Source organism: Nerophis ophidion, linkage group LG17 (assembly GCF_033978795.1).
Source record: "Nerophis ophidion isolate RoL-2023_Sa linkage group LG17, RoL_Noph_v1.0, whole genome shotgun sequence".
NCBI lineage: Eukaryota > Metazoa > Chordata > Actinopteri > Syngnathiformes > Syngnathidae > Nerophis > Nerophis ophidion.
The window spans coordinates 9,522,982-9,547,981 of record NC_084627.1 but is presented as its reverse complement, the minus strand read 5'-3'; the positions used below and the strand labels follow the sequence as shown (position 1 = coordinate 9,547,981).

The 25,000-nt window shown below is 40.8% G+C and overlaps 1 protein-coding gene across 5 annotated transcripts in view; it reads right to left on the bottom strand.

Annotated features, from left to right (window-relative positions):
* The window catches only part of LOC133535987 (myocyte-specific enhancer factor 2C-like), a 54,453-nt gene that overhangs the window by 484 nt on the left and 28,969 nt on the right, over positions 1–25,000 (bottom strand). Inside the window, exons 6-13 of one of the 5 annotated variants that reach the window (XM_061876104.1) lie at positions 16,358–16,501; positions 16,098–16,284; positions 5,663–5,704; positions 5,425–5,591; positions 5,304–5,327; positions 1,893–2,019; positions 1,701–1,824; positions 1–1,636 (exon numbers count right to left, since the gene is read on the bottom strand). The exon at positions 1–1,636 is cut by the window's left edge and continues 484 nt beyond it. In XM_061876104.1, the coding sequence (XP_061732088.1) occupies positions 1,321–1,636; positions 1,701–1,824; positions 1,893–2,019; positions 5,304–5,327; positions 5,425–5,591; positions 5,663–5,704; positions 16,098–16,284; positions 16,358–16,501 (1,131 nt within the window). In that variant the 3' untranslated portion in view covers positions 1–1,320. Of the gene's footprint in view, positions 1,637–1,696; positions 1,825–1,892; positions 2,020–5,303; positions 5,328–5,424; positions 5,592–5,662; positions 5,705–16,097; positions 16,285–16,357; positions 16,502–25,000 lie in introns of those variants that run through there. The other 4 variants (XM_061876105.1, XM_061876106.1, XM_061876108.1 and 1 more) reach the window with 4 other exon arrangements.

Below are 25,000 nucleotides of genomic sequence, written 5' to 3'. Positions count from 1 at the left end.
CATGCTCTTTTATCCATCCATCCTTCTTCTTCCGCTGATCCCAGGTCGGGTCGCGGGGGCAGCAGCCTAAGCAGGGAAGCCCGGACTTCCCTCTCCCCAGCCAGAATTTTCAAAGAACGTCACAAATCTTACCAATAGATCACGTGAACGCCCACGTCCGTCACCATGACAACCGTGTGAGAGTCCGACACGAGCAGAACTTTGGACTTTTAAAAAAAAAAAAAAAAAGATTTGAAGCGTCACTGTCCCGCAGTCCTCCAACGCTAACGCGCCACAAGCTAACAGCTAAATGCTAACACCCTGCCTGGACGGGCAGGGGTTAGAGTGGTCTAGTGGTTAGGGGGTCCGCCCTGAGACGGGGAGGTTGTGAGTTCAAACCAAGGACTATACAAATGGGAGCCGTTACTTCCCTGCTTGGCACTCAGCATCAAGGGTGGGAATTGGGGGTTAAATCACCAAAAATGAATTCCCGGGCGCGGCCACCACCGCTGCTCACTGCTCCCCTCACCTCCCAGGGGGTGATCAAGGGGATGGGTGACATGCAGAGGACACATTTCCCCACACCTAGTGTGTGTGTGTGTGTGTGATACTTTAACTTATTTAACTGTGATTGGCTCCCACGCCCTGCCTGACTCCGCCCCCTCAAGACGTAATTGCACTCATAGGGTCTCTCTTCTTCTTCTTTCCACTCCCATTAAGGTGAATTTCTTCCAACTTCCTCATCCCGCATCAACTTCCGCCTTCCTGCTCTCTCTATCCGTCCGACCTGATGCTCGATGTAACTTCTATTAGTCCTCATTAAGGTTTAATGCTCGATCGGCTCTTTTAACTAACGTCTTATTTACTTGTAACAACTCATTGACCGCCAATTAAACCGGACTAAGTGCTATCAACCCGTTTTTTATCTTGTATTAAAACGTCTTATTTATGCTTCGTTAACTTGCATCATGTCTCTTTTAAAGCTTTTTTAACCGCAGTTAAAGTTGTATTCTGAAACTGACTTGTAGACACGTCCTAATTGAATAACGAGTCGTCACAAAACGATATCGTCATGATTACTACGATAAGGTCACTTTTTCACCGGCGGGGTTTTTTTTTTTAGCCAAGCTTCAAAGGTTTGATTCCAACTTCATTTTGACTCACAAAAGGTGTCGTTGCCAGCGTCACCATGGAAACCAGTAGCCTGAACGACAGACATAAAAGACACGCCCACTCAGCACATGATTAATACGATCGTTAGAATAAAATAACACTAGAAGGTAACGTCGCTAACAACCCCGCCCCCTCCCGGCCGCGTCGACCCCCCCCGCCCCCCCCCCATCATGTAGCCCAGCCCTCGGTCAGCCTCATGCGCTTGACCGACGGGCTGTGGCGGTCCTCCTGGCCGGACGGCGGCCGCAGGAGGAAGTTGTCGGCGCCGCCGAGATGGTCGTCGCGCTCCTCGCCGCCGTCGTACGAGCTCCCGCAGCTGGATGCGCTGTTGGCGGGGGAGTGGCCCGCCAGCGTGACCCCGCCTCCTAGTCTGGTGCCCACCATGGCGGCGCCGCGGTCCCGGGGAGGGGACGCCGGTTCGGACTTGATGTGCAGGTTCTGGTGTACGGACAGGAAGTTGAGGTTGGAGTTGTGGCACAAGTTTCTAGGAGGAGGAAGTAGAGTCAGACAACATCCTGTCACCGGACCAGAACCCCCATCGGGCTTACCCCATGTGTCCCAGCGTGGAGTGCTGGAGGTTCTGGATCTGCTGCTGCTGCCAGTTGCTCACCGATCCCAGACCGGAAGATCCAAAGGCGGACAAGGAGGAAAGGTCTCCGCCCAGGGAGAAGTCTGCAGGAAGGAAGCGGTTCCAAAGCTCAGCGGGGTTTCCGAAGCCGGGCGGTCTCGAGCCGACTCACCTGTGCCGTAAGAGGACAGAGAGGACGGGTACCCGCCCATCCCCCCGCCGGGCAGAGACTGGGCCGCCGCGGACACGGCCGGGCTGGTCAGCGTCTGCGCCGTCTGAGAGTGATTGATCCTCTGGTTCTGTTGGAGGGGAGGACTCGTTAGAGGAGAATTGGTCGACTTTTTCTGTTTACGGCGGGCCAGGGCAAAAAGCAAGCGGTTACCATGACAACTATCAAATAGTGAAGTATTGGTTGGTAGAGCGGCCGTGCCAGCAACTTGAGGGTTCCAGGTTCGATCCCCGCTTCCGCCATCCGAGTCACTGCCGTTGTGTCCTTGGGCAAGACACTTTACCCACCTGCTCCCAGTGCCACCCACACTGGTTTGAATGTAAAAATTAGATATTGGGTTTCACTATGTAAAGCGCTTTGAGTCACTAGAGAAAACGCGTTATATAAATATAATTCACTTCAAGTATATTTATATAGCACTTTTCTCTAGACACTTCTGGATGTGGACATATCGAGCCGTTTTGGACTGATAAGACGCCTGCTTGCTAGACCTGCTAACTAGCACGGGAATACTTCGGCGGCTGCATCCGGCGGCCTGTGAAGCAGGGGAGTCTAGTAGCAGCGGGGGCCGTCCACGGAGCAGACGCCAGCGGTGTGATCGGAAACACCGATGCCGAGCGGGGCTAAAAACAAAGCAGAAGGCTAATCCCCACAGAACACCACTTCCCTCCATCCTGAAGCCGGATTTAAATGGAAGATGCGAGACTACTGGTCTGGGTAAGGAGTCAGTTAAATTAGAACAAGTTTTTTCTGCTTTGATTGTTTCAGAGTTGGACATGTGTTCTACTGAGGTACAAACTATGATACGTGCAGTTTATCAAAGCAACAAACAAACAATCGGAAAATTCCCGTCTTATCAATTCCTAGATATGGTCGTAATTATACTAAATGCACTGGGCATAATAAACACAACATTATTAATATTGCTACTACGGATAATTTGATCAAAAATTCCCTAAAACAGCCCACTACGTATAATATAGTTTTTTTAAAACATAAGATCATTGTCTCCCAAAACGTTGTTAGTTAATGATATCATCAGAGACAACAATCTTAACGTCATCAGTCTCAGCAAAACCTGGCTTAAACCAAATGACTTTTTTGCGCTAAATGAGGCATGTCCTCCTAACTTTACACATGCGCATATTGCCCGTCCTCTTAAAAGGGGTGGGGGGGGGTCGCACTAATACACAACGAAAACTTTAACCTTAGTCCTAACATAAATAATAAATATAAATCGTTTGAGGTGCTTACTATGAGGTCTGTCACACCGCTGCCTCTACACCTGGCTGTTATCTACCGCCCCCCAGGGCCCTGTTCGGACTTTATCAATGAATTCTCAGAGTTCGTTGCTGATCTAGTGACGCACGCCGATAATATAATCATAATGGGGGACTTTAATATCCATATGAATACCCCATCACCACCATTGTCACCGACGTCCCACTGGGTGTGAGTTTTCTTTGCCCTTATGTGGGCCTACCGAGGATGTAGTAGTGGTTTGTGTTGTGGTTTGTGCAGCCCTTTGAGACACTAGTGATTTAAGGCTATATAAGTAAACATTGATTGATTGATTGATAGTGACTCAAAACGCTTTTACATAGTGAAAGCCAATATCTAAGTCGCATTTAAGAAGCATTTAAGTCTCACCTTAAAACTCATCTGTATACTCTAGCCTTTAAATAGACCTCCTTTTTAGACCAGTTGATCTGCCGCTTCTTTTCTTTTTTCTCCTATGTCCCCCCCTCCCTTGTGGAGGGGGTCCGGTCCGATGACCATGGATGAAGTACTGGCTGTCCAGAGTCGAGACCCAGGATGGACCGCTCGCCTGTGTATCGGTTGGGGACATCTCTACGCTGCTGATCCGCCTCCGCTTGGGATGGTTTCCTGTGGACGGGACTCTCGCTGCTGTCTTGGATCTGCTTTGAACTGAACTCTTGCGGCTGTGTTGGAGCCACTATGGATTGAACTTTCACAGTATCATGTTAGACCCGCTCGACATCCATTGCTTTCGGTCCCCTAGAGGGGGGGTAGTTGCCCACATTTGAGGTCCTCTCCAAGGTTTCCCATAGTCAGCATTGTCACTGGCGTCCCACTGGATGTGAATTCTCCCTGCCCACTGGGTGTGAGTTTTCCTTGCCCTTTTGTGGGTTCTTCCGAGGATGTCGTAGTCATTTGTGATTTAGGGCTATATAAATAAATATTTATTGATTGATTGATTGATTTAAAGCAGTGTAGGTGGCACTGGGAGCCGGTGGGTCAAGTCTCTTGCCCAAGGACACAACGGTATTGGACTGGGATGGCGGAACCTGGAACCCTGAAGTTGCTGATAAGGCCACTCTACCAACCGAACTATACAAGGTGTCCAAAAATAACAATAAAATACTTTAAAGGGGAACATTATCACAATTTCTGAAGGGTTAAAACCAATAAAAAACACTTCCCAGTGGCTTATTTTATTTTTCGAAGTTTTTCTCAACATTTTACCCATCACGCAATATCCCGAAAAACGGCTTTATTTAACCTTATTTAACCTAAGATCCATCCATCTTTTTCCGCTTATCTGAGGTGGGGTCGCGGGGGCAGCAGCCCAAGCAGGGAATCCCACACTTCCCTCTCCCCGGCCGCTTTGTCTCCTAGGGAGGCGTTCAGGTGGCATCCTGACCAGATGCCTGAACCACCTCATCTGTCTCCTCTCCATGTGGAGGAGCAGCGGCTTTACTTTGAGCTCCTCCCGGATGGCAGAGCTTCTCACCCTATCTCTAAGGGAGAGACCCACCACCCGGCGGAGTAAACTTATTTCGGCCGTGATCTTGTCCGTTCAGTCATGACCCAAAGCTCATGACCATAGGTGAGGATGGGAACGTAGATCGACCGGTAAATTGAGAGCTTTGCCTTCCGGCTCAGCTCCTTCTTCACCACAACGGATCGATACAGCGTCCACATTACTGAAGACGCCGCACCGATCCGCCTGTCGATCTCACCATCCACTCTTCCCTCACTCGTGAGCTAGACTTTGAGGTACTTGAACTCCTCCACTGGGGGCAAGAGCTCCTCCCCAACCTGGAGATGGCACTCCACCCTTTTCCGGGCGAGAACCATGGACTCGCCCGGAATATGTTTTGTTAAAATCATAATTTGTTCAACCTGACGTGTAAAAATGTTGACTTTTATGTACATTGTGTCAACATTTTGGTGACGACTTGTCCAGGGTGTACCCCGCCTTCCGCCCGATTGTAGCTGAGATAGGCGCCAGCGCCCCCCGCGACCCCAAAAGGGAATAAGCGGTAGGAAATGGATGGATGGATGTACATTGTGGATATGTCGGTTGTTCAATTCAAAAAAAGTTCTTACCAGTATCATGTCAAAGTCCTCACACTAGAGGGCAGCAGTGAGGTGCAAACAGCAGTTAGTCACTCAGCAGGGGGGGAAAAAAAAAGCCAAATAAAAAGCACGGAGCAGGCGTGAGACTCACAACGCTCGGCATGTTGCCGCACTTGTTGGTCGGCGCCATCAGCGGTCGCAGGTCCGGCTTGCGGCTCAGGCTCATGGATGGAGGACTTTTGTCATGCAGGGTCTTGGCCACGCCTCCCGGGGACATCAGCGAGGGGGAGGGGCACTGGGTGTTGTAGCCGCAGTTTCCTGTTCAAACTAAATATTTAGTTTCTGTTGGCGTTTTCAGCGTGACGTAAAAGTACTGATGGCCATCTCACCCGAGGTCACCACGCTGCTCGGCAGCTCAGAACCCAGCAAGCCTAAAAAACAACAACACAATCAAACATGATATTTTATGATTTATTATACATGTAGAATATACATAATAAATAATGCTACACAAAGTTACATCTAATGTATTCAATAATGCTGTAGTTTAACTCTATGGCCACACGTGGCTCTTTTGATGACTACATATGGCTCTCAGATAATTATATTTATATAGCGCTTTTCTCTAGTGACTCAAAGCGCTTTACAAAGTGACACCCAATATCTAAGTTACATTTAAACCAGTGTGGGTGTCACTGGGGTCAGGTGTGTAAAGTGTCTTGCCCAAGGACACAACGGCAGTGACTAGGACGGCGGAAGCGGGAATCGAACCTGGAACCCTCAGGTTGCTAGCACGGCCACTCTACCAACCGAGCTATTCCGAGTAACCGTGTAATACTCTTCCGTATCAGTAGGTGGCAGTCGGTAGCTAATTGCTTTGTAGATGTGGGAAACAGCGGGAGGCAGAGTGCAGGTAAAAAGGTGTCTAATGCTTAAACCAGGGGTAGGGAACCTATGGTTCTAGAGCCAGATGACTGCATATGGCTCTCAGATAATTATATTTATATAGCGCTTTTCTCTAGTGACTCAAAGCGCTTTACAAAGTGAAACCCAATATCTAAGTTACATTTAAACCAGTGTGGGTGGCACTGGGGTCAGGTGTGTAAAGTGTCTTGCCCAAGGACACAACGGCAGTGACTAGGACGGCGGAAGCGGGAATCGAACCTGGAACCCTCAGGTTGCTAGCACGGCCACTCTACCAACCGAGCTATGCCGAGTAACCGTGTAATACTCTTCCATATCAGTAGGTGGCAGTCGGTAGCTAATTGCTTTGTAGATGTGGGAAACAGCGGGAGGCATAGTGCAGGTAAAAAGGTGTCTAATGCTTAAACCAGGGGTAGGGAACCTATGGCTCTAGAGCCAGACGTGGCTCTTTTGATGACTACATATGGCTCTCAGATAATTATATTTATATAGCGCTTTTCTCTAGTGACTCAAAGCGTTACATTTAAACCAGTGTGGGTGGCACTGGGGTCAGGTGTGTAAAGTGTCTTGCCCAAGGACACAACGGCAGTGACTAGGATGGCGGAAGCGGGAATCGAACCTGGAACCCTCAGGTTGCTATCACGCCCACTCTACCAACCGAGCTATGCCGAGTAACCGTGTAATACTCTTCCGTATCTGTAGGTGGCAGTCGGTAGCTAATTGCTTTGTAGATTTGGGAAACAGCGGGAGGCAGAGTGCAGGTAAAAAGGTGTCTAATGCTTAAACCAGGGGTAGGGAACCTATGGCTCTAGAGCCAGACGTGGCTCTTTTGATGACTACATATGGCTCTCAGATAATTATATTTATATAGCGCTTTTCTCTAGTGACTCAAAGCGTTACATTTAAACCAGTGTGGGTGGCACTGGGGGCAGGTGTGTAAAGTGTCTTGCCCAAGGACACAACGGCAGTGACTAGGACGGCGGAAGCGGGAATCGAACCTGGAACCCTCAGGTTGCTAGCACGGCCACTCTACCAACCGAGCTATGCCGAGTAACCGTGTAATACTCTTCCGTATCAGTAGGTGGCAGTCGGTAGCTAATTGCTTTGTAGATGTGGGAAACAGCGGGAGGCAGAGTGCAGGTAAAAAGGTGTCTAATGCTTAAACCAGGGGTAGGGAACCTATGGTTCTAGAGCCAGATGACTGCATATGGCTCTCAGATAAATCTTAGCTGACATTGCTTAACTCTATGGCCACACGTGGCTCTTTTGATGACTGCATATGGCTCTCAGATAATTAAATTTATATAGCGCTTTTCTCTAGTGACTCAAAGCGCTTTACATAGTGAAACCCAATATCTAAGTTACATTTAAACCAGTGTGGGTGGCACTGAGGGCAGGTGTGTAAAGTGTCTTGCCCAAGGACACAACGGCAGTGACTAGGATGGCGGAAGCAGGAATCGAACCTGGAACCCTCAGGTTGCTAGCACGGCCACTCTACCAACCGAGCTATGCCGAGTAACCGTGTAATACTCTTCCGTATCAGTAGGTGGCAGTCGGTAGCTAATTGCTTTGTAGATGTGGGAAACAGCGGGAGGCATAGTGCAGGTAAAAAGGTGTCTAATGCTTAAACCAGGGGTAGGGAACCTATGGTTCTAGAGCCAGATGACTGCATATGGCTCTCAGATAATTATATTTATATAGCGCTTTTCTCTAGTGACTCAAAGCGCTTTACAAAGTGACACCCAATATCTAAGTTACATTTAAACCAGTGTGGGTGTCACTGGGGGCAGGTGTGTAAAGTGTCTTGCCCAAGGACACAACGGCAGTGATTAGGATGGCGGAAGCGGGAATCGAACCTGGAACCCTCAGGTTGCTAGCACGGCCACTCTACCAACCGAGCTATGCCGAGTAACCGTGTAATACTCTTCCGTATCAGTAGGTGGCAGTCGGTAGCTAATTTCTTTGTAGATGTGGGAAACAGCGGGAGGCAGAGTGCAGGTAAAAAGGTGTCTAATGCTTAAACCAGGGGTAGGGAACCTATGGCTCTAGAGCCAGACGTGGCTCTTTTGATGACTACATATGGCTCTCAGATAATTATATTTATATAGCGCTTTTCTCTAGTGACTCAAAGCGTTACATTTAAACCAGTGTGGGTGGCACTGGGGTCAGGTGTGTAAAGTGTCTTGCCCAAGGACACAACGGCAGTGACTAGGATGGCGGAAGCGGGAATCGAACCTGGAACCCTCAGGTTGCTAGCACGGCCACTCTACCAACCGAGCTATGCCGAGTAACCGTGTAATACTCTTCCATATCAGTAGGTGGCAGTCGGTAGCTAATTGCTTTGTGGATGTGGGAAACAGCGGGAGGCAGAGTGCAGGTAAAAAGGTGTCTAATGCTTAAACCAGGGGTAGGGAACCTATGGCTCTAGAGCCAGATGACTGCATATGGCTCTCAGATAAATCTTAGCTGACATTGCTTAACACGATAAGTAATGAGGGGACGACTTGTCCAGGGTGTACACCGCCTTCCGCCCGATTGTAGCTGAGATAGGCGCCAGCGCCCCCCGCGACCCCGAAAGGAAATAAGCGGTAGAAAATGGATGGATGGATGGATAAGTAATGAATAATTTGGCTGGTAATCACAGTTTCAAAAATAACGTTCAAATTATAAAATATTCTCATGGATTTTAATGCAACCATCCGTTTTATATAACTTTATAGTGACATGCAAAATTTAAAATTATAATAATTAAAAAATATCAATGGCATATCAAATAAAATAAAAATACAAATTGAATGCCTCTTTTCGGCGGCGGGTTTGAGTTGGGGCGGGGTTTGGTGGTAGCGGGGGTGTATATTGTAGCGTCCCGGAAGAGTTAGTTATGCAAGGGGTTCTGGGTATTTGTTCGGTTGTGTTTATGTTGTGTTACGGTGCGGATGTTCTCCCAAAATGTGTTTGTCATTCTTGTTTGCTCTGGGTTCACCGTGTGGCGTATATTTGTAACAGTGTTAAAGTTGTTTATACGGCCACCCTCAGTGTGACCTGTATGGCTGTTGACCAAGTATGCCTTGCATTCACTTGTGAGTGTATTAAAGCCGCATGTATTATGTGACTGTGCTGGCACGTTGTTTGTATGGAGGAAAAGTGGACGTGGCGACATGTAGAGAATGCCAAAGGCGGTGCTTTTACGGCCCGCTCCCAATATTATTGTCCGGGTGGAAATCGGGAGAAATTCAGGAGGGGCACTGAACTTCGGGAGTCTCCCAGGAAAATCGGGAGAGTTAACTATAAAGTTATATAAGCAAGGCTTATATAACTTTATAGTGACATGCAAAATTGAGTTTAAAATTATAATAATTAAATAATATCAATGGCATATCAAATAAAATAAAAATACAAATTGAATGCCTCTTTTAGGCGGCGGGTTTGAGTTGGGGCGGGGTTTGGTGGTAGCGGGGGTGTATATTGTAGCGTCCCGGAAGAGTTAGGGATGCAAGGGGTTCTGGGTATTTGTTTGGTTGTGTTTACGTTGTGTTACGGTGCGGATGTTCTCCCAAAATGTGTTTGTCATTCTTGTTTGCTCTGGGTTCACCGTGTGGCGTATATTTGTAACAGTGTTAAAGTTGTTTATACGGCCACCCTCAGTGTGACCTGTATGGCTGTTGACCAAGTATGCCTTGCATTCACTTGTGTGTATTAAAGCCGCATGTATTATGTGACTGTGCTGGCACGTTGTTTGTATGGAGGAAAAGTGGACGTGGCGACATGTAGAGAATGTCAAAGGCGGTGCTTTTACGGCCCGCTCCCAATATTATTGTCCGGGTGGAAATCGGGAGAAATTCAGGCGGGGCACTGAACTTAGGGAGTCTCCCGGGAAAATTGGGAGAGTTATCTATAAAGTTATATAAGCAAGGCTTATATAACTTTATAGTGACATGCAAAATTGAGTTTAAAATTATAATAATTAAATAATATCAATGGCATATCAAATGAAATAAAAATACAAATTGAATGCCTCTTTTCGGCGGCGGGTTGGAGTTGGGGCGGGGTTTGGTGTATATTGTAGCGTCCCGGAAGAGTTAGGGATGCAAGGGGTTCTGGGTATTTGTTCGGTTGTGTTTATGTTGTGTTACGGTGCGGATGTTCTCCCAAAATGTGTTTGTCATTCTTGTTTGCTCTGGGTTCACCGTGTGGCGTATATTTGTAACAGTGTTAAAGTTGTTTATACGGCCACCCTCAGTGTGACCTGTATGGCTGTTGACCAAGTATGCCTTGCATACACTTGTGTGTGTGTAAGAGCCGCACATATTATGTGAGTGGGCCGGCACGCTGTTTTTATTGAAGAAAAGTGGACGTGGCGACATGTAGAGAACACCAAAAGCAGTGCTTTTAAGGCCCGCCCCCACTATTATTGTCCGGGTGGAAATCGGGAGAAATTCGGGAGGGGCACTGAACTTCAGAAGTCTCCCGGGAAAATCGGGAGGGTTGACGAGTATGAGTATTAGTGGTGAATGCGGCGTTACAGCGGCGGTCCAGCTCTAATGTTAATTTGATATTGCCTCAAGGGCCAAATTTGGCCCACGGGCCAGAGTTTGACACCCATGCTCTAGATCAACATGAGGTCTATCTGTCAATATGGCGTTTTTAAAGATTTAAGTTGTATGCTCGTTTTGTCAAAGAAAACCATGTTTTTTTTAATGGAAAAAAACACAAAATATGCAATATTTTCACACTAACATTTTTAAGTAGAATGTTTGAGATTATTTAATAATTGGAGGCGGAGTCAACAACTCATAACAGCTTTGATTTTAATTCACTGTTATTGTTTGTGCAATGACACTTAAAAACAAAACGCACTGATCCAAAAGGGTCCTACTCATTAAAGTGTTAAAAAATAAATTATATATTTTTTCTTACTGTTTACTTTTGACACAATGGTCTCGAGATCAACTTCAGATCAATCCGTCAATTACAATTTTTTTTGTTTTGTTAATGTTTTAGGCCCTTTTTAAAAAAAAAAAACAGCTCAGTTTTTTATATGGCAAACACAAAATATCAAACATTTGCCCCAAAAAATATCTCAAAGTGGAATATTTAATGTGACATAATCGGAGCCTTGAATTGGTCAATAAATAATAATTGATTTCGATTCACTATTTTTTTTTAAAGAAAGAAACAGCCTGCATGGCAGCTTTGTGTTATTAGAGTAAACATTGCAACATTTTCTTGTTACATTTCACCTGTTTGCTCTTTTATACCACTTTTTACGTTTTTAAATTTTTCCCATAGTATTTTTAAAATGTGCCGTTAAAAACTGACCTGCGGGCCGCACTTTGGACAACCCTGGTAAAAAAATCTATTCCATCTAGTTTAGATGTATGGTTTTACATCCATGATGTATAATTTAGTTTTAATGAAATATTTGTAGTTTAGAGCTATTATTCATATCTATTTTGTATAATTATATTGTTGTTTATGTTTAGGATTTGTATCATATGATGTTGATATATATAAAAATATATTATGATTAATAAAACTGTTGTATTTCATATTTATAGTATATGTTGTTGTTTCCATATATAGCTAAGATGCTGTAGCTTATGAAGAATTATTTCTAATGATGGATATCTATGATGTAATGTATGATGGTTTTTTTTACAGAATATCCATGATTTATAAATGTATGATATAGTTTACAGCTATTTGTAAGATTTGTGCAGCTATAATTGTTATGTTGCTAGATATTTCTAGATTAGATTCAGGATTGGTCACTGATGTAGTTTAGATCTAGGACTGATATTGTCTTTCGGATCCAGGATTTAAAGTAATGATTGTTTATATCTATGATTTAAGTCTATTGACTCAGAATTTTTAGCTATGATTTAAGCATAAAAATGATGTTGAATGTATATTTCATGTCGTTTTAATATGATAGTTTATATCTATTATTTGGTTCGGATACAAGATTTGTGCTGTTTTTCTATTCAAATATATGATGCTGTACTAGTTTTTCTGCTAAGGGGACAGGACGATTGATCCGTGTTAAGGAAAGAATGAATGGGGCCATGTATCCTGAGATTTGGAGCCAAAACCTCCTTCCATTAGTGAGAGCTTTGAATGGTTGACCAAATACTTATTTTCCACCATCATTTACAAATAAATTCTTTAAAATTCCTACAATGTGAATTCCTGGATTTTTTTTCCACATTCTGTCTCTCACAGTTGAAGTGTACCTATGATGAAAATTACAGACCTCTGTCATCATTTGAAGTGGGAGAACTTGCACAATCGCTGGCTGACTAAATACTTTGTTGCCCCACTGTACACACACACACACACACACACACACACACACACACACACACACACACACACACACACACACACACACACACACACACACACACACACACACACATATACATAGACGCACATTTATTTATACTCACATTTATATATATACAGATAAACACACATATATATATATATATATATATATATATATATATATACACACATATATATAAATACACACATATATGTATACTTTTACACACAAAAATATATATACATAGACGCACATATATATATACACATATATATATACACAAACACATACATATACACACATATGTACACATTTACACACAAAAATATATATACATAGACGCACATATATATATATATATACACACACACATATATATATATACAAATAAACACACACATATATATATATATATACACACATATATGTACACCTATACACACACACATACACACAAAAATATATATACATAGACGCACATTTATATACACACATATATATATACAAATAAACACATATATATATATATATATATATATATATATGTATACACACACATACATATAAATACACACATATATGTACACATTTACACAAAAAAAATATATATACATAGACGCACATATATATATACACATATATATATACAAATAAACACACACATATATATATATACACACACACATACATATAAATACACACATATATGTACACGTATACACACACACATACACACAAAAATATATATACATAGACGCACATTTATATACACACATATATATATACAAATAAACACATATATATATATATATATACACACACATACATATAAATATACACATATATGTACAGATATATACACACACACAAAAAATATATATACATAGACGCACATATATATATACAAATAAACACACACATATATATATACACACACACATACATATAAATACACACATATATGTACACGTATACACACACACATACACACAAAAATATATATACATAGACGCACATTTATATACACACACATATATATATATACAAATAAACACACATATATATATACACACATATATGTACACACATACACACACACACATACACACAATATATATACACACATATATATATATATATACAAATAAACACACATATATATACACACACACATACATATAAATACACACTTTTATATGTACACACATACACACACACATACATATATATATATATATATATATATATATATATATATATATATATATATATATATATATATATATATATATATATATATATATATATATATTGTCACACCTATGGATCATGTTTTGTTTTGTCATGTTATGTTTTTGATTTTGGACATTCAGTCACCTTTTGCACTTCCTGGTTTTGTTTCCATGCCAACGTATTAGTTCCCACCTTGTCACGCCCCTGCCCTCAGTCCCGCACCTGTTCCTGATTATCACAGCCAGTATTTAAGTAATTGTCTTTCTGTTCATCATTCTGGGATCCTCACACACTCACACGCACCCTACCCATGCTGTCCAAACCTTTACGTCCTGTCCACAGTTCCATGACGAGTAAGTTGATATATTTATGCCACAGTGCACTCTTTTGTTTCATGTCTTTAGTCTTGCCATCGTGCTGTTTAACTTTATAGTTAAATTGTCTTTCATGCCCTTGAGCAGGTGTTTTTGTTTCACGTTTGTACTGTTTAGCCAAGTTTCTTCCTCCATTGTGAGCGCTTTTTGTTTATTTGTTTATTAAATGAACAACCATGTACTTACATTCATGCCTGACTCGTCCCACATCATCCTTGCATCGAGGAAGCACAAACATCCACAGCCCCAGCCTGACATATATATATATATATATATATATATATATATATATATATATATATATATATATATATATATATATATATATATATATATATATATATATATATATATATACATATATATATCGCCTCGACTACTGTAACGTATTATTTTTGGGTCTCCCCATGTCTAGCATTAAAAGATTACAGTTGGTACAAAATGCGGCTGCTAGACTTTTGACAAGAACAAGAAAGTTTGATCACATTACGCCTGTACTGTATATACCTTTATATACATATATACATACATATATACCTATACTGTATATACCTTTATATACATATATACATACATATATACCTATACTGTATATACCTTTATATACATATATACATACATATATACCTGTACTGTATATACCTTTTATATACATATATACATACATATATACCTGTACTGGCTCACCTGCACTGGCTTCCTGTGCACTTAAGATGTGACTTTAAGGTTTTACTACTTACGTATAAAATACTACACGGTCTAGCTCCATCTTATCTTGCCGATTGTATTGTACCATATGTCCCGGCAAGAAATCTGCCTTCAAAGGACTCCGGCTTATTAGTGATTCCCAAAGCCCAAAAAAAGTCTGCGGGCTATAGAGCATTTTCCGTTCGGGCTCCAGTACTCTGGAATGTCCTCCCGGTAACAGTTCGCGATGCCACCTCAGTAGAAGCATTTAAGTCTCACCTTAAAACTCATTTGTATACTCTAGCCTTTAAATAGACTCCCTTTTTAGACCAGTTGATCTGCCGTTTCTTTTCTTTTTCTTCTATGTCCCTCTGTGTATCGGCTGGGGACATCTCTGCGCTGCTGGTCCGCTACCCTTGGGATGGTTTCCTGCTGGCTCCGCTGTGAACGGGACTCTCGCTGCTGTGTCTTGGATCCTCTTTGGACTGGACTCTCGCGACTGTGTTGTATCCATTGTGGATTGAACTTTCACAGTATCATGTTAGACCCGCTCGACATCCATTGCTTTCCTCCTCTCTAAGGTTCTCATAGTCATTATTGTCACCAATGTCCCACTGGGTGTGAGTTTTCCTACCGAGGATGTCGTGGTGGTTTGTGCAGCCCTTTGAGACACTAGTGATTTAGGGCTATATAAGTAAACATTGATTGATTGATTGATATATACATACACTGAAAAAAGTGACTTTTTGGTGCTGTTAACTCTTAGAGTAACTGTCATAATTTATACCTAATATTTTTAACATTCAGTAAGAACTAGAGTTTCTTAAGTAAAATTAAACATTTTATTAACTTAATACATGAATTATGGGGGAAGAGTAACTTTGACTTATGTTTCCTCATACTATTTAAATGTTTAATAGTTCTACGTACATAAACCTAAAAATATTACATAAACTTTACTCTGACAATCTAGTGTTTTGAAAGGCAAGCACGAGGACGCATGCTCACAGCAAAACAGGCTCTGCTCCGGCCGTTAGGATCACTTCACAGAGCACTGCAAGGTGGCATTATGGGTAATTCTTTTCTTGCGTTTATAATGTGTTACAGAGCCGAAAGAGACAAGCGGTAGAAAACGGATGGGTGGATGGATGTTGTAATTTATCTTTGATTTAAATGTGATCTTTGATGTAAAAGTGAGTGTAATCTGCTGTAGTCTGTAGATGAAATCTAGGATCAGTATTGATGTGGTCTACATCTATGAGGTGAAGGTCGTCCTACCTGCGTCTTCAGTGCTGGGGGGCCGCTGGGGGGACATGCCGTTCCTCTGCAGGGATGAGTGCTGCAAAGGCAGCAGGCTGTGGCTGCCAACAGCTCCCCCGAGGCCAGGGTGGGAGTACAGTAGTCCGGAGGGGCTGCCGCCCGGGAGGGTCATGCCCATGTCGTAGCTGGAGGCGGGCATACCCTGCTGGGGAGGAGCAGAGCGCCGTCAGCCAGAGGTCTAACGTGGTGATGTCATCACGGTGCCCACGCAGACTCACGCAGATCCTCTGTCTGTTGAGCATCAGGTCGATGTCCTCGTTGATTTTGCGATATTTGTCGTCCGCCTCTGGGCTCTGACCCGCAGAGTCGTCGGCCTCGATGTCGGGACTGTCGCAGCCGTTTAAGCCTTTCTTGCGCAGCGTCTGTGCCCACAAAACATCACTTTTAACTTTTATTCAACTGTGCTATTCATGCTTCTAAACTTGAGGATCATAGAGCTGCAGTGCCTCATGTAGCCACTGAGGGGCGCTGTGACCGCAGATATCACACTTCAGTCTAAAACAGGGGTGTCCAAACTTTTTCCACTGAGGGCCGCACACTGAATTTGATATGTTTTTATTTCAAAAACCAATACAATATATGTGTAAAAGTATACATTTAGGCCTCCACTCTGGCTTGATCCAAGGGACCCCAACGGATTTTGATCAAAAAAATATTTAAAATGTGTCATTATTTTGTATTATTATCATTCAAGGTTTAAATCTCTATACCAGGGGTGTCAAATCAAATACAGAGTGGGCCAAAATTTAAAACGAAACAAAGCCGCGGGCCAAGGTTGAACAAATGAACCTTTTAATAGGGACCCAAACAAGTTTTGCATTAAATATTGAACAAGCAAGGCTTATATAACTTTAGTGACATGCAAAATCCAGTTTCAGATAATAATAATTAAAAGAATACCAATGGCATATCAAATAAAATTTAAATAAAAATGTTATGTCTTTTTTTCTATTTGCAATTTTCTGAGGTAAATATCACATTTTTTCCACAGGCTAATAATACATTTGAAAATAAAATAACAATAATGAATGAACCCAACATTCAAGCCTTGAAGTAGCAAGAGAAAATGCATGAATAAAACGTTAATTATTGGTCAGTTTGCTGGAAGTTTCCCGGAAGAGTTAGTGCTGCAAGGGTTTCTGGGTATTTGTTCTGTTGTGTTACGGTGCGGATGTTCACCTGAAATGTGTTTTTCATTCTTGTTTGGTGTGGGTTCACAGTGTGGCGCATATTTAAATCTGACATAATCCTCAGAATAGAGCACTACAACTGTCTTCTTATAGGAAGGTTCATAATCCTGCATCTTCTGTGATATTACAGAAAACTGCTATTTAGCGGTAATGAAGTTGTCTGCAACTGCAACTACCATGTATAGAAGGATGGAAAATTCTGAATGTGAATCATACTTCAAGGTAATAATGTTTTATAATCATGCTGTATGAACATGTCATCCTAAGCAACACTAAACTAGATTTTGTTTTTGGAAAAAATATATTAGTTTTAACTAAAGACGGATACCATACAGAATCACAGTACTATGAATGCCAGGATAACAAACGTCTCCCACTCAAACTAACCAGTAAACATGTTTTATGGCCTAAAGCTTAAACAAATCACTTAGGCATCTTCAGAATGGATCTGACTAGCATTTAAAAAGATTTCCAATTTTTTGGGTCCCCATACCGTCAGAAGTCCCCTAAAGGTGACTGTGTAAACAGAGCCATGTCCCCATTAAGTCGGCATTGCCAGAACACACACACACACACACACACACACACACACACACACACACACACACACACACACACACACACACACACACACACACACACACACACACACACACACACACACACACACACACACACACACACACACACACACACAGTCATCCCAGTCATGTCCACCTGTTAGGTTTATAGAGGGTGGGGTTGCAGTGAGGCTTGTGGCTGAGGGTGGTGGAAAGAGTGTGTGTGTGTGTGTGTGTGTGTGTGTACGTGTGTGTGTGTGTGTGTGTGTGTGTGTGGCAAGCACTAATGCTACCCTGGCAGGTGCATGGCCCTACAAGGTTACAGTATACACACACACACTTGTACATGAACACACTTGTTGAACGTTTGCGTTCGGTTTCAAAACTTCAGGCCGTATGCTACCTATGCTAACCACGCTGCGAATAAACAATAAGAGCGAGCAAGGAGGAAGCCAGCAGGCCGACTCCCACAGGAATGTTTGGGGAAGTATGCGGTGGTTACTCAACCAAAAGGGCCTTTTTTTTTTTTTTTCCGTCAGCGTACACACACTCATTCACGCCACCCTCACACTGCAGCCGCCATGCTATTCTTAGCATTGTTCTGCGCTATTTTTAGAACGCTGCCGCTTTCCAGTCATTTAGAAGAAGGAAGAAGCAGTAAGTGTGTGTGTGTGTGTGTGTGTGTGTGTGTGTGTGTGTGTTCTGGCAATGCTTACTTAATGGGGACATCACTCTGTTTACACAGTCACCTTTAGGGGACTTCTGACGGTATGGGGACCCAAAAAACTGGAAACCTTTTTAAATGATAGTCAGATCCATTCTGAAGATGCTTAAGTGATCATGTCATATTTAATTTGACCTTTTTTTTTTAATGGTCCTCAGTAGTCACTTACAAATGTGTGGGAATTATGCAAAATTATTCAAATTTGCTCCCCATGAACCATATTAACTCTTTTTCCCCAGGGTCCCCAGTAAGTATGATCAGCACATTACTTCATCAATCCAGAGATTTAAAGACCTGTATGAGCTAACTGGGCAGTGGACATTTTCCCAATATTTTTTTTATGCCTCCCCAACCTGTAGAAAGAGTGGTCCCCATTCCAAATGATGACCAGTATGTGTGTGTGTGTGTGTGTGTGTGTGTGTTCTGGCAATGCTTACTTAATGGGGACATCACTCTGTTTACACAGTCACCTTTAGGGGACTTCTGACGGTATGGGGACCCAAAAAACTGGTAACCTTTTTAAATGATAGTCAGATCCATTCTGAAGATGCTTAAGTGATCATGTCATATTTAATTTGAACTGATTTTTAATGGTCCTCAGTAGTCATTTCCAAATGTGTGGGAATTATGCAAAATATTTCAAATTTGCTCCCCATGAACCATATTAACTCTTTTTCCCCAGGGTCCCCAGTAAGTATGATCAGTACATTACTTTATCAATCCAGAGATTTAAAGATGTGTATGAGCTAACTGGGAATTGGACATTTTACCAACACTTTTTTTATGCCTCCCCAACCTGTAGAAAGGGTGGTCCCCACAAGATCAGAAAACTTGGTCACCATTCCAAATGATGACATGTGTGTGTGTGTGTGTTCTGGCAATGCTGACTTAATGGGGACATGGCTCTGTTTACACAGTCACCTTTAGGGGACTTCCGACGGTATGGGGACCCAAAAAACTGGAAACCTTTTTAAATGATAGTCAGATCCATTCTGAAGATGCTTAAGTGATCATGCCATATTTAATTTGACCTTTTTTTTAATGGTCCTCAGTAGTCATTTACAAATGTGTGGGAATTATGCAAAATTATTCAAATTTGGTCCCCATGAACCATATGAACTCTTTTTCCCCAGGGTCCCCAGTAAGTATGATCAGCACATTACTTCATCAATCCAGAGATTTAAAAGATGTGTATGAGCTAACTGGGCAGTGGACATTTTCCCAACATTTTTTTTAAGCCTCCCCAACCTGTAGAAAGAGTGGTCCCCATTCCAAATGATGACCAGTATGTGTGTGTGTGTGTGTGTGTTCTGGCAATGCTTACTTAATGGGGACATCACTCTGTTTACACAGTCACCTTTAGGGGACTTCTGACGGTATGGGGACCCAAAAAACTGGAAATCTTTTTAAATGATAGTCAGATCCATTCTGAAGATGCTTAAGTGATCATGTCATATTTAATTTGACCTTTTTTTTAATGGTCCTCCGTAGTCACTTACAAATGTGTGGGAATTATGCAAAATTATTCAAATTTGCTCCCCATGAACCATATGAACTCTTTTTCCCCAGGGTCCCCAGTAAGTATGATCAGCACATTACTTCATCAATCCAGAGATTTAAAGACCTGTATGAGCTAACTGGGCAGTGGACATTTTCCCAACATTTTTTTTATGCCTCCCCAACCTGTAGAAAGAGTGGTCCCCATTCCAAATGATGACCAGTATGTGTGTGTGTGTGTGTGTGTGTTCTGGCAATGCTTACTTAATGGGGACATCACTCTGTTTACACAGTCACCTTTAGGGGACTTCTGACGGTATGGGGACCCCAAAAACTGGAAACCTTTTTAAATGATAGTCAGATCCATTCTGAAGATGCTTAAGTGATCATGCCATATTTAATTTGACTTTTTTTTTTTAATGGACCTCAGTTGTCACTTACAAATGTGTGGGAGTTATGCAAAATTATTCAAATTTGCTCCTCATGAACCATATGAACTCTTTTTCCCCAGGGTCCCCAGTAAGTATGATCAGCACATTACTTCATCAATCCAGAGATTTAAAGACCTGTATGAGCTAACTGGGCAGTGGACATTTTCCCAACATTTTTTTTATGCCTCCCCTACCTGTAGAAAGAGTGGTCCCCATTCCAAATGATGACCAGTATGTGTGTGTGTGTGTGTGTGTGTGTGTGTGTTCTGGCAATGCTTACTTAATGGGGACATCACTCTGTTTACACAGTCACCTTTAGGGGACTTCTGGCGGCATGGGGACCCAAAAAACTGGAAACCTTTTTAAATGATAGTCAGATCCATTCTGAAGATGCTTAAGTGATCATGTCATATTTAATTTGACCTTTTTTTTTTTAATGGTCCTCAGTAGTCACTTACAAATGTGTGGGAATTATGCAAAATTATTCAAATTTGCTCCCCATGAACCATATGAACTCTTTTTCCCCAGGGTCCCCAGTAAGTATGATCAGCACATTACTTCATCAATCTAGAGATTTAAAGACCTGTATGAGCTAACTGGGCAGTGGACATTTTCCCAATATTTTTTTTATGCCTCCCCAACCTGTAGAAAGAGTGGTCCCCATTCCAAATGATGACCAGTATGTGTGTGTGTGTGTGTTCTGGCAATGCTTACTTAATGGGGACATCACTCTGTTTACACAGTCACCTTTAGGGGACTTCTGACGGTATGGGGACCCAAAAAACTGGAAACCTTTTTAAATGATAGTCAGATCCATTCTGAAGATGCTTAAGTGATCATGTCATATTTAATTTGACTTTTTTTTTTTAATGGACCTCAGTTGTCACTTACAAATGTGTGGGAATTATGCAAAATTATTCAAATTTGCTCCCCATGAACCATATGAACTCTTTTTCCCCAGGGTCCCCAGTAAGTATGATCAGCACATTACTTCATCAATCCAGAGATTTAAAGACGTGTATGAGCTAACTGGGCAGTGGACATTTTCCCAATATTTTTTTTATGCCTCCCCAACCTGTAGAAAGGGTGGTCCCCACAAGATCAGAAAACTTGGTCACCATTCCAAATGATGACCAGTATGTGTGTGTGTGTGTGTTCTGGCAATGCTTACTTAATGGGGACATCACTCTGTTTACACAGTGACCTAAAGGGGACCTCTGACGGTATGGGGACCCAAAAAACAGGTTCGCTAAAGTGAAACCTTTTGAACTGATAGTCAGATCTAATTTTTGATTTAATTTAATTTGAACTTTTTTTTTTATGGTCCTCTGTAGTCACGTACAAATTTGTGTGAATTATGCAAAATTAATTAAATGTGGTCCCCGTGAACCATATTAACTCTTTTTCCCCAGGGTCCCCAGTAAGTATGATCAGCACATTACTTCAACAATCCAGAGATTTAAAGACGTGTATGAGATAACTGGGCAGTGGACATTTTACCCCCCAAAAATGTATGCCTCTACAACCTGTAGAAAGGGTGGTCCCCACAAGTCATGAACAACAACATGGTCCCCATTCCAAATGATAACCTGTGTGTGTGTGTGTGTGTGTGTGTGTGTGTGTGTTTTGGGAAAACACGCACACGGTCCATGTTGACACTGTCAATCATGAGTTGGGATCCTGGCAAAACTTTGATGACATCACAGACTAACCTGGTTTTCCACACAGGCCACGCCCACAAAGTGGCCCATCAATGGTTTATGAGAGGAAGTGAGGTGAAAACAATCAGCGGGGTCAACGAGACACGAGCGGGACCACGCCGCCTCCAAGACGACATCAGTGGATGCGCCGCGGCTGAGCGGATTATGCTAACGAGCTAAACTGGATTGGCGCAGATCAGGGAGGATTAGAAAGACCCTAAACCGGGTTCTGACCGGGAGGGCATGAGGTGGGCCGCGTGGACCACACACCTGCAGAGTGTCCACGTGCGCACACACACACACACACACACACACACACACACACACACACACACACACACACACTCGCCAATCGCTGCATGCAACCATCAAAGGTCATTTTTTTAATTGACTCCATTTTATTAGTTTTTATTGTGATTTGGGTTAATTTTCTTAGCCACATTTTATTACTGAATCTTATTTCAACTAAATTTTGTTGTACACACAAAAAAAGACACACCCTCGCCAATCCCTACATGCAAGCATTAAAGTTCATTTTATTTAGGTTTTAACTTTTTTTTTTAGTGACTCCATTTTATTTGTTTTTATAGTGATTTTAGTTAATCTTCTTAACCACGTTTTATGTCTTGATTTTAGTTTTAAGTGTTTATTTTAACATCCTCGCCAATTACATGTAAGCCTCAAAGGTAATTTTATATATGTTTTATCTTATTTTTTTATTGATTCCATGTTGTGGTTTATTTTCACATTTTAGTTATTATTTTTTAGCCACAATTTGATGTCTTAATTTCATTCTAAGTGTTTTTAACTTGATCTTGTTGTCTGTCAGTTTCTGTGCTTTGTTTATTCTGTATTTTAATAGATATTGGCACTTGTTTTTTATGGGCTTTACAAGTAAAATTGTATAAAATTTTAGGAACATCTAGGAAATATCCCTACAATAAACAAAATATTAATAATTAAATAATAATAATTGACGACAACATTTTGTCTAAATGTAAATACAAATGTTTAATGGATATAAAAGCATTAGTTTATTTTATTTAGGTTTTAACTTTTTTTTTATTGACTCCATTTTATTTGTTTTTATTGTGATTTTAGTTAATCTTCTTAACCACGTTTTATGTCTTGATTTTAGTTTTAAGTGTTTATTTTAACATCCTCGCCAATTACATGTAAGCCTCAAAGGTCGTTTTATATATGTTTTATCTTATTTTTTTATTGATTCCATTTTAGCCACAATTTGATGTCTTAATTTCATTTTAAGTGTTTTTAACTTGATCTTGTTGTCCGTCAGTTTCTGTGCTTTGTTTATTATGTATTTTAATAGATATTGGCACTTGTTTTTTAAGGGCTTTACAAGTAAAATTGTATAAAATTTTAGGAACATCTAGGAAATGTCCCTACAATAAACAAAATATTAATAATTAAATAATAATAATTGACGACAACATTTTGTCTAAATGTAAATACAAATGTTTAATGGATATGAAAGCATTAGTTTATTTTATTTAGGTTTTACCTTTTTTTTAATTGACTCCATCTTTTTTGTTTTTATTGTGATTTTAGTTATTTTTCTTAGTCTCATTTTATGTTTAGGTTTTATTTTAACTATATTTTGTTGTACACACAAAAACACCCTCGCCAATCCCTACATGCAAGCATTAAAGTTCATTTTATTTAGGTTTTACCTTATTCTCTTTATTGACTCCATTTTATTTGTTTTTATTGTGATTTTAGTTAATCTTCTTAACCATGTTTTATGTCTTGATTTTAGTTTAAGTGTTTATTTCAACACATCTTCTCCAATCGCCTCAAAGGTCATTTTATTTAGGTTTTAGCTTATTTTTTTATTGATTCCATTTTTTGGTTTGTTTTCACATGTGGTTTATTTTTGTTATTCTTTATAGCCACAATTTCACATCTAAATTTAACTTTAAGTGTTTTAATTCTCTTGTATTCTGTCAGTTTCTGTGCCTTTTCTATTCTGTATTTTATTAGATATTAGCACTTGTTTTTTTAAGGGCTTTACAAGTAAAATTGGATAATATTTTAGGAACATCCAGGAAATGTTGTTTATGTTTTTTTTTTCATGTTATGTTTTATGTTATTTTATTAATGTAATTAATATGAATAATGTTGAAATATTGTTAATTTCCCCTCAGGGATTATTAAAGTATATCTGATTGTGAAATATCCCTACAATACACAAAATATTAATAATTAAATAATAATAATTGACGACAACATTTTGTCTAAATGTAAATACAAATGTTTAATGGATATAAAAGCATTAGTTTATTTTATTAAGGTTTTACTTTTTTTTTAAATTGACTCCATCTTTTTTGTTTTTATTGTGATTTTAGTTATTTTTCTTAGCCTCATTTTATGTTTAGGTTTTATTTTAACTATATTTTGTGGTACACACAAAAAACACCCTCGCCAATCCCTACATGCAAGCATTAAAGTTCATTGTATATAGGTTTTGCCTTATTTTCTTTATTGACTCCATTTTATTTGTTTTTATTGTGATTTTAAACGTGATCTTAACCACGTTTTATGTCTTGATTTTAGTTTAAGTGTTTATTTTAACACATCTTCTCCAATCGCCTCAAAGGTCATTTTATTTAGGTTTTAGCTTATTTTTTTATTGATTCCATTTTTTGGTACGTTTTCACTGTGGTTTATTTTAGTTATTCTTTTTAGCCACAATTTCACATCTAAATGTATTTTTAAGTGTTTTAACTCTTGTATTCTGT